The sequence below is a fragment of the Tetrahymena thermophila genome, assembly GCF_000189635.1.
Source record: "Tetrahymena thermophila SB210 genomic scaffold scf_8254373, whole genome shotgun sequence".
Lineage (NCBI taxonomy): Eukaryota > Ciliophora > Oligohymenophorea > Hymenostomatida > Tetrahymenidae > Tetrahymena > Tetrahymena thermophila.
The window spans coordinates 513,871-531,632 of record NW_002476157.1 but is presented as its reverse complement, the minus strand read 5'-3'; the positions used below and the strand labels follow the sequence as shown (position 1 = coordinate 531,632).

The window sequence follows — 17,762 nt, the reverse complement described above, 5'->3', positions numbered from 1 at the left end:
TATTTTGAATTGTTTCTCTAATTTAGTTTTTAATACTAACTTTGGTCTTCAATTAATAAGTAGATCTAATCAATTTTAAATATTTAATTTTTACTTCTAACATAAATCAATTTATTTTATTTTTAGAGGGCATTTAAAAATTTATATATATATCAAATAAAAGGAATTAAAGTAAAACTGAGTTCATTTAGACGTATTTTTACTTTTGGGTGTGAATCATCTCCCCTTAATTAAAAATAAAGAAAAATATTTTAACAGTAAATAGAAAAAATTTTATTTAATAATTTTATTTTCATATTTATTTTCAATTAAAAAAAATATTTCAAGGAAAATTTAATTTAAGAATTAGAATTTTTTGTTCAAACTCAGTTTATTTAATAATAAATTTAAGAAATTAAAAAACAGGTAAATCTTTATTTCTTATAATAAAGATGAATTCGTTTAAATATAAAGATTTAATTTAGCTTTTTATTTTTAAATATTTACTAAAATCTTTGAAAAAAATAAAATAGTAATTTATCAAGATACGATTTTTAATTGATTATGAATCTCAAAAATAATTTTCAAGTTAATAAAAAAAAAGTAAATGATATAAAAAATATGTATTTATAGATTACTATGTATAAAATAGCTTTTAACTAAACAATAAAGGAAAAAAAAAATAATTATTTTTTTGTCTTTTAATTTGCTTTATGTTGAGATAATCTCTTTATATTTAGTATTTTTAAATAAGACACATTAAGATTCTAAGATAGTAATATAAAAAATGAATTGAGTCTAGTAGACTCAATAAATTAACCCTTTTGTATTTTGAAAAACTATATCTGATAAAAGCTAGATAGTTGAATTTTAAATTTCTATCTAATAAAATTTTATATTTATTATTAATATTAATATACTTAGTGTATTTGTTTTACAATAAAATTGAGAAGTAAATTAATTTCTATTATTCATATCAATTGTTATTCTTTGATATAATCTTATAATTATTTTAATACTAAATTTAACTTAATATTATTGTAATAAAACTAAATTTAAATTTAGAAATAAATTTATTTCTTTTTATTTTTACATTTTTTTACTATATTACTTATAATTTAAATAAGTCTAATCAGAAAAAAGGACTAACAAATAGATTAAGACTAAATATAGTACCTATTTGAAAAATAGACATTTGAATTTTAATTTATAAATAGTATATCATGATTAAATTGCTTAATTTTAATATACAATATGCTCATCACCCACTTATTTGATTAGCAACAAATTTTACTTAAATTTAACTTTAATCATAAATTTAGGTTTTTAAAATATTTTATGATAAAAATATTCTAAAGCTTAAAGTGAACATATATTTCTTCATATCTTTGTAGTTAATAAAACTATAAGATATGCAATATTTTATTTAAATTAAATTTTGTTAGTATCTCTGTTTTTAAATAAATTTAATAAATATTTAATTAATTAGTATAACCTGTAAGAGTCAGTAACTATGAAATAGATAGTTTCATTTATTCATATTTTAAAAAAATACCTTATAGCTTCTAGTATAATAACAATCATTGAAAAATGACTTTTCTAAAGTGAAAATTTTTTTTAATATTCTATTTTAAAATAATTTTAAATCAAGGAGAAAATGTTTTTTGAATATTTACAGTGTTTATTTCTTTTAATTTTCTCTATAAAATAAAGAACACTAAAATTATTTGCTTAACTAAAAAGCAAATAAAATAAGATAATTAAAAAATGTTTAAAGTTATTTTTTTTTTCTTAACTTTAAAATATCTAAATATGAAAATTACTCTATTTTATTTGTATACATATAAACATATTTATTGGCCAATTTTAGTAGAATAAATTTTACTTTAGATGGCCTAGCTATCTTAAAGAGTTTAAACTTATTTTATGAGATTTCTAGTTGTATTTTTGAAATTGATATAGAAATAAATATAGAAACATTTGAAATGTAATTAAGATATATTTTATTAGCTACGTACTTTATAAACTACTAATTAAAAAAGTATACTACTATTAATAGATATCAAATATAACTATTTACTTACTATTAATAAAATTAAAACTGATAAAATCTAACTCAAATTTAAATAATAAAATCATATGATACTATTTCTTTTTACCTAGAATAGGCATCAAATCATAAAAAATTAAATTAGGAAGAAACTAATCAGAAAACTATACCTCTGATTGTAAATAAGAGTAATTAATTAAATTTATTACAAATCTTATTTACTGTACCAAAATTTTAAATATTATAGAACGATTTAGATTTATTCCTTAATTAGCCATGAATGATTAAATTTAGTAATATAAATTTTTATGATTTCTTTCTTGTATTAATTATGTAACAAAATAATGATTCTTGATGCATTTTCTTTATCTTCAGAGCATTTAATAAAACTTTGGCTGAATAAAGATGTTTATTGTTTTTTTTCTTTCAGAGTTTATTTATAAAATAATATTTATTTATATAGGGGTAATGGTTGATTCTGTTACAAGATGATTAAATATTAAAAATTAAGAGATAAATCAAAATCTAATAGGGAAAATAGGCTTGAATAAAATGATTAGCTGGTTGTAGCAGGATCAACTGAGACCACTATATCTTTGTAGTTAATAAAATATTAGTTTTCTAATTTATTTAAGATAGACATTGATAGGTATTACAAAAATTAATATCGACTTTAATTAGATTCATCTTATTTTTAAAAAAATATCTTTTTCTAACTATTGAGTTAGTAAATAATTAATATAAAGCTATATATAGTACTATTAAAGCAGCTTAAGTGTGAAGCAGATTACCAATAAAGTTTATAATTTAATAAATTCATAAAATAAAAAAAAACTCAGATTATAAAAATGAAAAGTTTAGCTATACTTATCTTACTCTGCCTAAGTATTTAGATGTTTGTTTGCAAAAACGAAACATTTGATAGAAATTAAAGAATTCTTAGAGAACTCGCTGAAACTTAAGAAACTTGCTTATATGTGTTATTAGATGCTGGATCATCAAGTACTAAAATTAGACTCTATAAATCTGTATGCAGAAGATCTTCTTAAATTCCCTAACTTGAAGCTCTTCCTATCCCCAAGGACAAAGATAACAAAGATGTATTCCCTGATAAAATAATTGTCAATAAAGATGCTGTAGCACTCACTGAAGTTGATTTAAATGAAACTGCCTTCACTGATCATTTCAATATAGCTTTTAAAATCATCAGCGACATGAAATAATTCTATAAATTCGATGTCAAGCCTTTCTTATTTTTGAGAGCCACTGCAGGTCTTAGACAAGTCCCATAACAATAGTAAGAACAAATTTTGAATCTCGTAAGAACAGTTTTTAGAAAATAAGATAGCTTCTATTTCTTAGATGATTCTTGGGTCAAAGTTATCACTGGAGAAGAAGAGGGTTTATTCTTATGGCTTTCTGTTAACTATGCCTACTAACATATTAAGCACTCAAATAATTAGTAATTTGATATTCAGAAAACTGTCGCAGTTATTGATATTGGTGGTGCTTCTGCTTAAACTGCCTTTTATAATACTTTAAACAATAAACTCATTGATTTACCTGAAAAAACTAGAATTTAGATTTATTCTAACACAACTTTAGGATATGGAAATGATAGAATCATAGCAGTAATTTTTTTTATTTTACATTTTTGTTTATTAATTTTTTTTAAAGTCTATATTAGAAAGTACTTAAACCGCAAGTTGCTTCTAAAAGACTGATGGTTTCATTGGAAAAGTTTTTAACAAGAATACAAAATTAGAAGGTAAATAATTGTTTTATATTTTTTATATTTCTAAGTTTTTATTTCAAAAAATAAAGTTGATGTAACTGGTAATTATGATTTTGTAAAATGCACAAATGCTTTGTTGAGCATAATGAAAATTACTGACTGCTCATACACAGAATTTAACTCAGAATTTAACTGTAGCAAATCTTCAATATAACAAAAAGTAAATTAAAATATTTTTTCCTTTTAAATATTAATTTTATGTTATTAAAAAGCTAACTGGCCAAAAATAAATTATTGGAGCAAGTTCTATTTTTTACGCCAAAAGTGATTTATTCAAAAAACTTGGTAAGTAAGGTGATACCTTCAAATTAAAAGAATTTAGAGAATAAGTTAAAGATTTCTGTTCTGAAGGTCTAACTTAGCAGTCATATTAAAAGAAATAATTTACTACTTGCTTATAAATGATGTGGGTTAGCACATTCTTAATTGATGGATTAGGTCTTTTAAACGATGAAGTGACAGCTATCTCAAAATATAACAACTATAATATAGATTGGTCTCTTGGATCTTTGATTTATGATATCAATACTTTGCAATGTGACTATCTTGATATGAATTAATGTATTGATCAAATTACAATAACTGATGCTAGTAATATTAACAAAGATGGACAAACAAATAATGTTTTTAATAACTCATTGATTATTAATTTCTCACTATTAATTTTAGTGATAGCTAATCTCTTGATTTGAAATATCTATTATTTAATGTATTTAAATATTTTTTTTTATAGTAATTCAACTCTAATATCTTTTTAATATAATAAACATTATTTTCATAATATTTTTAATTATTAAAATTAACAGTTTGAAATTATATATATATATATATTTTTTTTTTAAATTAAATTATAATAACTAGTTTTAAAATTTTGTGTTAGCTTTTTTAAGATTTTTAGTTAGGAAACTGATTAGTTTTTATAATTTATTGGGGTTACTCACACTAGATAGAATATTTCAATTAAAACACTAATTAATCATTATCTTATTAGCATACAAACTATTTTTTAAAAATAATGAAAACTACATTAAACTTTTACTGATACTTTTATATTTGTATTATTTAAAATTATCTATATATATAAAATAATCTGAAATTTAATTTTTAATTTTTAATTTCTAGTTTTTTCTCAATGAAACTTTGATATGGAGCTTTTGCTTCTATTAATTTGTAGTACATCTAATTAATTTATATATTTACTTAAACTTATTTTACTATATATTCATTAAATAGAGAAATTCATTTATAAATATAATTAACAAAACTTTTTGAGTAGATAGATAAAGTTTAAATTTTATTATTTTTATAGACATCAACAATACGATTTCCACATCTAACAATATGAACATCCTGTTAAATCAAAACACTAAAATTAAAAACAACTTATTTTATTAATTAAAATATTATTATATAAAGAAGTTTAGAAGTAATACTGAAAATAGAATTATTTTTATTTTATAAATTCTTTTCATATTTGCTTTTTCAAAATAAGAAAAATAAACATTTTAAGGAAAATTAAAAATAAAATTAGATAAATAAATAATATTTATTGAACTTTTTTTTATCTAAGCTTATTTGATAATAAATTAAAGCAATTAAAAATGTAGATTAATCTTTAATATTTCTTTTAAAAAAGTTGAATTAGTTTAAATATAATAGATTTATTTAATTGAGTTTTTATTTTTTAAAACTGACTTAAACTTTTGATGTAAATAAAATAATTATTTATTAAGGTTAGATTTTTTTATTACATACGACTCTCAAAATAATTATAGTTTAAAAATAAAAGTAAATAAATGATTAAAAATAAGCAATTAAAGAAAATAATTTTTAACTAAACAATAAAAGAAAAAATAAAAATATCATTAAAAATACTTCAATTTACCTGTCTTAAATTATTCTAATTACTAATAGCTTTTATTAAATTAGAATTTTTTTTCAAATAAGACACTTTAAGATTCTAAAAAAGTAATAAAAAGGCTGTATTTAGTCTAATAGTCTTAGCCATTTAGCCCTTTTGAATTTAAAAATTTAAGCTAAATATAAAAATTAGTTAGATAGGTGAATTATAAATTTTTACTAGTAAAATTTTACATAAAATTAATTTGTTTAGTCTAGTTTGTTTTTACTATAAAATTGAGAAGTAAATTAATTTCAATTATCTTTATAGATTGTTTATTCCTGTAGTCTTAAATTATTTTAATATTAAATATAATTTAATGTTATATAAATAAAATATATGAAATAAATGAAAATATTTTATGTTTTTATTTAAATTTTTACTTTAGTGAGTAAAATTTAAATAAAATAATACAAAGACACTATAACAAATGTATTATTAATATATATAGTACCTTCTTTAAAAATAGACATTTTATTTTTATTTGATTATAGTAATTTAATTTATATCAATATTAAATTGCTTAATTTTTAACTTAAATTATTTTCATCATCACACTTTTACTTGATGAGTAAATATTTTTCTTTAAATCTAATTTTAATCACAAAGCTTAGTTTTAGTAATTTTCAATGAAACAAAATCATTAGTTGAAAATCTAAAGCTTACAGAGAATACAGTACCAAGCATAAATTTTTTAAATGATTGACCTACTTTAACTTTTATTTAAAAAAATCTTGAAACTTCTATTTTCAAATAATTTTTAAAATCAAAGTGCCAATGCTATTATGATTATTTATAGTATTTATTTTTTTAAATTGTTCAACGTCAGATTTAATTAATACAGGATGATTAAAGAATAGATAAATTATTTGCTTTTTAGTTAAGTTAACTAAAAGATATTTAAAGGTATAATTATTTTTTGTTAACTTTAAAATAATTAATTATATTTGTAAAGTTACATAATATTATTTGTATCTTTAAAAAACTATTCTTTGTCTATATTTTTAAAATCAATTTTACTTTAAATGACCTTGCTATCTTTAAAGCTAAACATAAAGTTATTTTATATTTAAGATTGAAATTAAAGAGTTTGAATGTAATTAATTTATGAAATTTCTTTATTTAATTTATGAATTCAAAATAGTAATATTTGTTATATAACCATGATATATTTATCAGTTATGTATTTTAAAAACTATTAATTAAAAAAGATTTTTATTCTGCTATTTTTAATAGATATCAAATCTAACTATTCATTATTCAAAAATTTAAAACTCATAAAATATTACTTAAATTTAAAAAATTAAATATCAAATAAGTTAAAATATATTATTTCATTTCTTTTTAATAATTAATCGCATTAAAAATTTAGTAGATTCACAAAAAATTAAAAGTTTTCAAATTATAAATCTATTGATTTCAATCAAGAAAAACCTAATCAGCAAGCTATACGTAAGGTAATAAATAAAGTAATCAATTGAATTTAATACAAACGTATTTGCCGTTCGAAGATTGTTAATAAAAATAGAACGATTTTACATTTATTCCTTAAATTAAATTTAGTATTACCAATTTATTTGAAATTTTTTTATGCATCCTGTTTTTAGTAAGGTAAATATATTAAACCTATCTTATGCAATTTTCTTTATTTTAAGAATATTTAATATGACTTTGGCTGCATCGAGATGTTTATTTTTTTTTCTTACAGATTATATTCAACAATTCTTATTTATTTTAACATTTATGATAAAAAATATTTATTTTGGTTATCTAATTTATTTTAAAATAGACAAATATTACAAATTTAATACGAACTTTAATTAAATTTATCTAATTTTAAAAAAAATATCTTTTTTAAACTGTTGAGTTATTAATTATTTAATTACTGTAGAATTAAAGATCTATTATGTAGCTTAAGTGTGAAGCAGAGATTACCAATAAAATGTATAATTTAATTAATTCATAAAAAAATATAAAAAACTCATATGATGAAAATGAAAAGTTCAACTATACTTATCTTACTCTGCCTAAGTATTCAAATGTTTGTTTGCAAAAATGAAACTTTTGATAGAAATTAAAGAATTCTAAGAGAACTTGCTGAAACCCAAGACACTTGCTTATATGTCTTGCTAGATGCTGGATCATCGAGTACTAAAATTAGACTCTATAAGTCTGTATGTAGAAGATCTTCTTAAATTCCCTAACTTGAGGCTCTTACCCCAAAAAATAATAAAGGAAAGGATCTATACCCTGATATAATATAAGTGGGCGATAATAAAAAGAATGCCCTTACTAAAGTCGAATTAAATGAAACTGCCTTCACTAATTACTTTAATGTAGCTTTTGAAATCATCAAAAACATGAAGCAATTTTATAAATTCGATATCAAGCCTTTCTTATTTTTGAGAGCTACTGCTGGTGTTAGAAAACTCCCATAACAGTAGTAAGAAAAAATTTTGAATCTTGTAAGAACAGTTTTTAGAAAATAAGATAGCTTCTATTTCTTAGATGACTCTTGGGCTAAAGTGATCACTGGAGAAGAAGAAGGTTTATTCTTATGGATTTCTGTTAATTATGCCTACTAAAATATCAAGCACTAAAATAATTAGTAATTTGATATTCAGAAAACTGCTGCAGTTATTGATGTTGGTGGTGTTTCTGCTTAAACTGCCTTTCATAGTACTTAAAATAATAAACTCATTGATTTACCTGAAAAAACTAGAGTTTAGATATACTCAAATACAGATTTGGGATATGGAAATGATGCAATCCTTGAAGTAATTTTTTTTTACATTTTAGTTTATTAATTTTTTTAAAGTCTTTGTTAGAAAGTACTGATTCAGCAAGTTGCTTCTAAACGACTAACGGTTTTTCTGGAAAAGTTAAAAATAAGCATGATGTAGAAGGTAAATAACTATTTAATATTTTTTATTTTATTTCTAAGTATTGATTTAAAAAATAAAGTTGAAGTAACTGGTAATTATGATTTTGTAAAATGCACAAATGCACTGTTAAACATAATGGAAATCACTAATTGTTCATATTAAAATGATAACTCAGTAATCGATTGTAGTCAATTTTCAAAAATGCAAAAAGTAAATAAAAAAATTTTTCCTTTAAAATATTAATTTTACATTTAAAAAAAGCTAACGAATCAAAAATAAATTATTGCAACAAGTTCTGTTTTCTATGCTAAATAAAACGTATACCAAATGCTTAATTTATAAGGTGATTCCTTTAAATTAAAAGAATTTAGAGAATAAATTAAGTAATACTGTTCTACTCCTTTAAAAAATGAGGAAATTTTAGCTGACAATAGAAAATTTACTAGTTGCTTATAAATGATGTGGGTTAGCACATTCTTGATCGATGGCTTAGGTCTTTTAAACAATGAAGTAACAGCTATCAAGAAATATAACACATATAATATAGATTGGTCTTTAGGATCATTGATTTATGATATCAATACTTTGCAATGCGACTATTTAGATATGAATTAATGTATTGATAGAATTACAATTAACGATATTAGCAATAAAGAAATTGAAGATAATAATGCTTTTAGCAGCTCTTTGATTATTAATTCATTCTTCTCACTATTTATTTTAGTGATAGCTAATCTCTTTGTTTGAAATATAAATCATTTAATGTATTTAATGTATTTAATTTTTTTTTTATATATTGTATTTCATTTCTTATAAATTTTTAACAGAATAAAAATTATTTTCATTAATAATATTTTTTTCAAAATTTTAGCTATTTATTTATTTATTTATTTATTTATTTATTTATTTATGAGATTATAACCTCAATAAAATCAATTTTTTATTTTAGAAAATTTTTCTATTAATCAAGACTTTATTTAGCGCATATTTTGAATCACTTTTAAGATATAATTAATGAAATAAACATGTCATGAACTATTAATAATTAATCATTTATCATAAAAGCGCTATTTTAATTTATTTATTTAACATTTAAGATTTAATTTATTAATGAATAGATTTTAGTTTTTGTTTAAAAAGAATTTAATATATTTATAATCTGAGTAATAAGTATTTGATGAATACTTGATTTCCATTTTTTTACCATCTTTTAAATGATTTTTTAGTTAATAAAATAATATTTATTTTAATTATTTATTCACTAAAGTCTTTAAAACCACTTAACAAAATGTAATTAATACTAAAATTAGAAATAATAAAAATAATTAAAAGTTTCAGAATTTACTGATCATAAAATTAGTTTATAGTTATTTTTTTTTAACCTTACAAAATAATTAATTTAGAAAATTTTAAAAAACACTTTAAATGAAAAATACATTTGTAAATTGCAATTGAATAATATTTTACTTATGCTTAAAGACTCTCAATATTTAATACATTATTTTCCATAAATTATTTTGCTTTGCAAATTTTTGTTTTTAAAAAACACAAAATGTTACTTAAAACTCTTCATGAACTAAATAATTGATTATTGAAATAGCTAAACCTTACTTAATGGAGAGATTTTAATTACATTATTTTTTTCTTAAAATAACTTTAATAATAATTAAAATTATTAATTGCAATCCATGTATGATTAAAAATCTGTTAAATGTTACTGCTTATAAATAAAAAACTTTAATCTATAAATTTATAATAAAATATATTTAAATAAAAAATAAAAAATCGATAAAATGAACAATTTAATATTTTTGATCATAGTATTTCTCAATATTCAAATCTTTGCTTGTAAAAGCTAATCTTTTGAAAAAAATCAAAGAATTTTAAGAGAACTATCCCAAGGATAAGACACATGCTTATACGTCTTGTTAGATGCTGGGTCATCAAGCACGAAAATCAGACTTTATTCATCTGTATGCAGATAAACTTCTTAAATTCCTCAACTTAAAGCTCTTACTCCTTTAGGATAAGATGGAAAAGCTTTATTCGCTGATAAGATATAAATAAGTGGCAAAAATGTTGCTCTAACTGCTGTTAATTTATAAGAAGCTGACTTCACAAATTATTTCAACGTAGCCTTTCAAATCATTAGTGATATGAAACAGTTCTATAAATTTGATATCTAGCCATTCTTGTTTTTAAGAGCTACTGCTGGTCTTAGATTGCTCACATAAGATTAATAAGAATCAATTTTGAATCTTGTAAGAGTAGTTTTTAGAAAATAAAGTAGCTTTTATTTCTTGGATGATTCTTGGGCCAGAGTTATCACTGGAGAAGAAGAAGGTTTGTTCTTATGGCTTTCAGTTAATTATGCATACTAGAATATTAAGCACCAAAGCATTTAGTAATTCGACATTCAAAACACTGCTGCGGTTATCGATATTGGTGGTGCTTCTGCTTAAATTGCATTTCATAGCTCATCAACTAACAACAAGCTCTTAGATTTACCTGAAAAAACTAGAGTTTAAATATATTCTCATACAATTTTGGGATATGGAAATGACTAAGTGATTGCAGTAAATAATTAAAAATTTTATTTAATGTTAAAATCTTTAAAAGTCAATATTAGGTATGGCTAATTATGCTAGCTGCTTCTAAAAAACTGATGGTTTCACTGTAAAACTTAATAATTAAAATAATGTTTAAGGTAAATTAATAAATAATCATTTTGTTTGTTTATATTTATAAACTAAAAATTATTTAAAAAATAAAGTTGATGTAAATGGTAACTACGATTTCGTACAATGCACAAATACCATGTTAAATTTCATGGGAATTACAGGTTGTTAATATAAATAGGATGGTTCAGTATAGAATTGTAGCAGCTTTTCGCAAATTTAGCAAGTAAATCAAAAGCATATTTGTATAAAATAGTCTTAATTAGTTTTATAAAAAATAGCTTACTGGTCAAAAATAAATTATTGGAGCAAGTTCTATATATTTTTCAAAGCTATCTTTATCTTAAAAGTTTTAATCAATCAATGATACATTCACATTGAAAGATTTTAGACAACTAGTTCAATAGTTTTGCTCTATGACACTTACAAATGCAGATTATCAAGCTGATTAAAGGTCGTTTACTAATTGCATATAAATGATGTGGGTTAGTACATTTTTGATAGATGGTTTAGGACTTTTAAATAACTCAGTAACTTCTATTTAATAATACAATTCATTTAGTGTAGATTGGTCTTTGGGGTCTTTAATTTTCGATATCAATACTATGTAATGCGATTACCTTGATGTAAACTAATGCAATATCATTTAAGTAGGCCAAACAAATACATATAATCACTCTATAATAATCAACTCATTATTCTCAATAATAATATTATTTTTAATTAATTTACTTATTTGAAAAAAATAATAAATTATAATAATAAAATTTTTGTCTTGTATATTTCATATTTTTTAAGTCTGAAAAATTTTTAATAGTGTTCAAGATTTATCAAAAACCAATTAAACGAAATAAATTATATATCAAATTAAATGTTGCATTTCAGAATTTATGCCATATTCTCAATAAAAACGTTTAAATTCTTATTTTTCATGGGAGAGCTTTTTAAAAATTCATACATTAATGTACTTAAAAAGAAATATAAATGAAATTCAAATAATAGATTCATTGATATATAGATAGATTGATAGATAGAAAATCGGATTAACAATACATTTAATAATTTTATAAAAAATTTATTGTTTTAATAATTAAGTCTTATTTAAAATATATTTTATAAATTACTGTAAATCTTTATTAATTAAGGACCAAATATATTAAGGGTCGAAATTTGTAAATTTTATTATGGTTTTGCAAAAATGGAGTGGATGGATTGGGGTTTTGAGGTTTTAATTAATAAGGATTTACTGTAATTATTAATTTCAAAATAATTTAATTTGATTCTAGTAATGAATAAAACATATCAGTTTTTAAATTTTAATTCCAAAAACTATCATATATAATAAATCAACAAAATATTACTTTGAATGTGAAGAAGAAATATAAAATGGTTCTATTCTATTTCACTGGTTTATCAAACAAAACATTTCATGCAAATTTATGTTAAAAGTATATTTATTTTATTACTATAACCAAATGTTACAACTTTACTCTAAAAATTAAGAATATTTATAAATTGTAACTCAAACTATAAATAGATTAGAATATTTTTATTAAATTTTATTGATATAAAATATTAAATATTTATTTTTTTAAAATAATTCAATTTTCAGTTTTTTACACTTTATTTACATTTAAATTTAAAATAAATAAAATTTGTCAATTTCATAAAATATAAAAAGTCTATAAATTTAATAGAACTTGATCTTTTTTAAATATTTAGATATAGAAACTTTTGAATATTTATAGATCTATTTAATGGCTTAATTATGGATAAAAAAGGACATCTAGGAATTTATAATTAATATAAATTAAGAAACAATTGAAATCTAGGTAAATATGAAAGCTTTAATTCATTTAATATTGCTTTGCTTAAATATTAAAATTTTTATTTGCACAAATAAAACTTTTAATCAAACATAAAGAATTTTGGGAGATTCTTTTCATTAATAAGAGACATGCCTTTATGCTTTTTTAGATTCAAGATCATCTAGTACTAGAATTAGATTGTATTAATCATAATGCAGAAGATTCTCTTCGATACCTGATATTTAACCTCTTATTCCTATTAATTCAGGAGGATAAATAATATTTCCTGAAAGGATATAAATTGATAACTAAAATATTCCTCTTACTTCTATTCCTGAAAACGAAAAAGATTTTGGTGATTATTTCAGAATCGCATTTAACATAATAAGTTAAATGAAGTAATTTTACGGCTTCAATAATAATGTTAAGCCTTTCTTATTTTTCAAAGCTTCTTCAAGTCTAAGATTATTGGAATAGCAATAATAAGAAAAGGTTTTGAATCTTGTCAGAAATATATTTAGAAAATAAAAAAACTTCTATTTCTTAGAGGATTCTTGGGTTGGAATTGTTTCAAGAGAAGATGAAATTTAATTTTTATGGCTTTCGGTGAACTATGCTTTTTAAAAAATAAGGTCTTAAGCTATAGAGTCATTCAGTATTTCAAACACTCTAGCAGTCATTGAAATAGGTAGTGCGTATTCATAAATTGCTTCTTCTAGTTTCTAAGACTATAATAGATTTTTAGATCTACCTTAAAAAACAAGAATACAGATTTATTCTAATATATTTTTGGGATATGGAATTGATTAAGTTATAAAGGTATTTTTTTTTTTTGAATATTTAAATCTACAATTTTTTATATATTAAAAGTCAATATTAGTATAAGAAAACTATGAAAGTTGCTTCTAAAAAACTGATGGTTTCACTCAAGCATTAATCAATTAGCATGGGTTTCCTGGTATATAAAAATATTTTTTTCTTTCATTAAATAAATATAAAATTTGTAAAAATAGTCTAAGTAGATGGCAATTACGATTTTGATAATTGTACCAACGTTCTGCTAAATTTTATGAGAATAGATAATTGTAAGTACCCAAGATTTGGTAAATTATAAGACTGTAGCTCTTTCTCCAAAATGAAGCAGGTATAGAAAAGTTGTATAAAAAAAAATTAATTATATTTTATATCAAAAAAGCTCTCTGACTAACAAGAAGTTGTAGGGCTTAGCTCCATTTATTTTGCTAAAGAAAAACTGTATCAAAAACTTAAATTATAAGGTGATACATTCTCATTAAAAGACTTTAGAAAATAAGTGAAATAATTTTGTTCTTTTACTCTTACAAGGAAAGAATTCTAATAAAATAGTGGGTCATTTACTAATTGTATAGAAATGATGTGGATCAGTACATTTTTAATAGATGGTTTAGGGCTCTTAAATAGTAAAATGACATCTGTTTATTATTAAAAGTTTTTTAGTTTAGATTGGCCTCTAGGATCTTTACTATATGATATCAGTAAGATCTAATGTGATTACCTTGATACAAATTAATGTACTAATTAAGTTCTATTAAATGATATATTTAATATCTAAAATACAAATTATATCTCCAAATTTAATCATTCTTATATGATTAATTCATTTTATATAATACTTAGCTTTTTAGTATTTAATTTATTAATTTGATTAAATAATAAATGTATTTCAATATATGTTTTTTACTTCTTTAAAGACATTTCATTCATTAATTAATAAAAACTAATTTTTATCTCACCAAATCTAAACATAAAATTAATTATTGATAATATTTAAAAATTATTTTATGTATCTATTGTTTTTTTATGGGTTGAAAAAGTTATTTTTTAATAGATAGCTTACCATCAATTTTCTAAAAAATATATCAAATCCATTAATATAATTTTATCATAATTAATGAAAATTCATAGTATATTATATTTTTTTGATTTTGATACTTTATTTTAAAGTAATTTATTGTCTAGAACAGATTTTAAATATATTAATATATTCAAATAGAAAAATAATGAAATAAAAAATATTAAGTTAAAAATAAAATAGAAAAAAAAATGATACATAAATAAGATATTATTAATTTTGTTATTTTAAAATTTGTTAAATTTAATGTTTTGTGGTTTTATTTACAAAATTAATGATTTTACTGATATACTTTAAAGCAATTAATTATAGATTTATTTTTTCGTGCATTTTTTATTGGCTTAAATAGAATCGATTAAAAAAAAAATTATTATATTCAAAGAATATTTTGAAGTTATTAAATTATTCTAATAATAGTATGTAATATTTTTATTTTATGAAACTTAATTATTCTAATTCAGTAAATCACAAATATATAAAAGAATTTTCAAAATTTATATTTATTTTTAATATGTATATTAGAAAAATAAAAAACTAGTAATAGTACTTATTTTAGTAATTAGATGCATTATTTCTATAAATATCATTTCAGCCAGCACTGGACTTCAATCTTTTGAAAGTGTTAAATAAAATTTATGATAAATCCTGGCTATTAAAAAAATAAATATCTATTTAATTGGTGAACAGAAACTTCAAGCTAAGTAAAGTATGCTGGAAAATTAAATTTGTTTTAATCAATAAAAACAAATAATACTATCACATTCTAATTTATAACAAATTATTTCAAAATAAATATAAATAAAAGCAATAGTAGTATCAACCTATCAAAAATAATTAAAAGCTATCAAATAAGCTAATATGCAAAAATCAAAACAAGACTAACCTTTAAAGTCAATTTTAAAACAGTCTCGCCCCACAGACGAGCATTACCTGAGAAATCTTGAAAGAGAAGTTAAATATTGGAAGAGTAGATTTGATGATTTAACTTAGAAAAGGCAAAAGCAAACTCATGTAAATAAATTATTGATTTGATAGCAGTCCAAGCTAGATAAATCATTATTTTAAAAAGTTTATTATTAATTTGCCATTTTTTTTAATAGGGAATTTAAAGAGGAAGTATATGGGATATATAATAAGACGAATAAAAAGAAATAGAAATATTTCAGAAGATAGAATAGTAGATTTTAGCTGGTTAGAATATAGAATAATAGCAAGAGCATTTAATTGGAGTAAAAATGGATGACTAAAAGGAAAACAGCATGCTAAAGTTTGAAATCACCAGCTTAAGTAATTTATAGATGCACTCTGAAAATGATTTATTCTAGGTAAAAGATGGGTCACCATAGGCTGTGTAAAAAACATAATCTGCATAAGAGATATAGCAATCTAACTGGGTAGAACTTAATTAGTAATTAAGCAACTTGATAAAAGAGAGAGATTTATGGAAATCTAAATATGAAGAGTCTATACATCCTAGGAATATTTAAAAAATTTAAGAAGAAATGCTGCAAGATTTTTTGTTCAAAGCTCAAAGTGGAATTTAAGAGGTAATTATAATTTTATTTTCTATCTTTTGCTTGCTAAAAACGATAAATAATAGCTTTTTAATATTACTTTATTTATCTTACTTATTTCTCTAAAAAATTCTTAATAAAATACGCTTTTTATGTGAAATTATTTTAATATAAAATAGGCTGCTGAGTAATTTGATGCTGAAAAGAGAGCTTACATTAATTCTAAGGTGTAAGAGGTCAATAAATTGCAGGAGAAAATTCTTGAGTATGCTAGCATGGTTTCAGATAAAGATTCTCTTCTTCTTTAAAAAGAAATCTAAATTTCAGAGGTTGAGCTTACTGTAAGAGAAAAAGAGAGTTAAATTCTCAAACTGAAGGAAGAATTGAAATTTTAGAACGAGCAAATTGCTAACCTTAGGCAAGATAATGAAAATTAAATTAAATATAAATAAGATTCATTTTAAATTGAATAAAAATTGATGGAAGAAATAGAAAAAATTACTTAAGAAAAGACAGACTTAGAAAACGAGAATAAATCTTAAAACCAAACAATTACAGAGTTGAGACAAAAGATAGATCAATTGAAGGAAAAATGTGATGAGTTCAAAGATAAGATATCTAAATTAAAAAGCTAAAATGAGGAATAAGAAGAGCTAAATGAGTAGCTAGAGGAATATCGCAGTACTACATGCACATTAACACAAGAAAATGAGTCTTTAAAAAATGAGATAAACTAACTACAAAATAAACTAAAGAACTATGAAAAAATGATTTAACAAAAAGGAATCGAAGTGTAAACCATGATACTTAGTTTATAAGAAGAAATGAAGAATTATGCAAATGAAGTTTAGCTTTTGTAATAGGCAGAAACGAAGTAAAATGAAAAGATTAAAGATCTAGAAACACAATTGCTTAGGGAAAAACAACTCACACTTATACTTTAAGATACTATACTAAACAAATCTTTAATATAGCAATCCTAAAGACAGTAGTGCAAATAACTGAATGAAAGTGATAATTTTCCATAAAAAATAAATGATAGGATTGAGTGCTTAAAAACTCCTGAAAAATCACTTTTTAAAGACAATACAAATTTACTATATAGTAGTAATAAAAGTAGACTCGAAGATCATTCAAAAGAAGCTCATTCTAGTCTCTATCTGTCAGTAAATAATGAGAACTAAAATTGACAATTAGAGTGAGTTTTTACTGATAAATATTTTAGAAAATAGTGTGTTTAGATAATTTAATAAATGAATGAA

General features: G+C 21.1%; 5 protein-coding genes across 5 annotated transcripts; all 5 read left to right on the top strand. All coding sequences in view use genetic code 6, as the record gives it.

The window, feature by feature from the left end:
- Positions 1 to 2,877: 2,877 nt before the first annotated feature.
- TTHERM_00241880 (GDA1/CD39 nucleoside phosphatase family protein) lies at positions 2,878 to 4,516 on the top strand (the record flags this gene model as incomplete). The annotated part of the gene is made up of 4 exons (XM_001024912.2): positions 2,878 to 3,660; positions 3,707 to 3,797; positions 3,854 to 3,984; positions 4,037 to 4,516. The coding sequence occupies 4 exons, from the start codon at positions 2,878 to 2,880 to the stop codon at positions 4,514 to 4,516; spliced, it is 1,485 nt and encodes a 494-aa protein (XP_001024912.2).
- A 3,193-nt stretch (positions 4,517 to 7,709) lies between these two features.
- On the top strand, positions 7,710 to 9,356 carry TTHERM_00241870 (GDA1/CD39 nucleoside phosphatase family protein; the record flags this gene model as incomplete). The annotated part of the gene is made up of 4 exons (XM_001024911.2): positions 7,710 to 8,501; positions 8,543 to 8,630; positions 8,689 to 8,819; positions 8,871 to 9,356. The coding sequence occupies 4 exons, from the start codon at positions 7,710 to 7,712 to the stop codon at positions 9,354 to 9,356; spliced, it is 1,497 nt and encodes a 498-aa protein (XP_001024911.2).
- A 1,046-nt stretch (positions 9,357 to 10,402) lies between these two features.
- Positions 10,403 to 12,027, top strand: TTHERM_00241860 (GDA1/CD39 nucleoside phosphatase family protein; the record flags this gene model as incomplete). Its single annotated transcript, XM_001024910.2, has 4 exons — positions 10,403 to 11,176; positions 11,229 to 11,316; positions 11,383 to 11,513; positions 11,569 to 12,027. The coding sequence occupies 4 exons, from the start codon at positions 10,403 to 10,405 to the stop codon at positions 12,025 to 12,027; spliced, it is 1,452 nt and encodes a 483-aa protein (XP_001024910.2).
- A 1,098-nt stretch (positions 12,028 to 13,125) lies between these two features.
- TTHERM_000241859 (GDA1/CD39 nucleoside phosphatase family protein) lies at positions 13,126 to 14,779 on the top strand (the record flags this gene model as incomplete). The annotated part of the gene is made up of 4 exons (XM_012800228.1): positions 13,126 to 13,914; positions 13,966 to 14,053; positions 14,109 to 14,239; positions 14,291 to 14,779. The coding sequence occupies 4 exons, from the start codon at positions 13,126 to 13,128 to the stop codon at positions 14,777 to 14,779; spliced, it is 1,497 nt and encodes a 498-aa protein (XP_012655682.1).
- A 1,002-nt stretch (positions 14,780 to 15,781) lies between these two features.
- On the top strand, positions 15,782 to 17,690 carry TTHERM_00241850 (hypothetical protein; the record flags this gene model as incomplete). The annotated part of the gene is made up of 3 exons (XM_001024909.2): positions 15,782 to 15,997; positions 16,087 to 16,533; positions 16,680 to 17,690. Exons 1-3 carry the CDS (start codon positions 15,845 to 15,847, stop codon positions 17,688 to 17,690), a joined length of 1,611 nt encoding a protein of 536 aa, XP_001024909.2. The 5' UTR covers positions 15,782 to 15,844.
- Between the last annotated feature and the right edge of the window lie 72 nt (positions 17,691 to 17,762).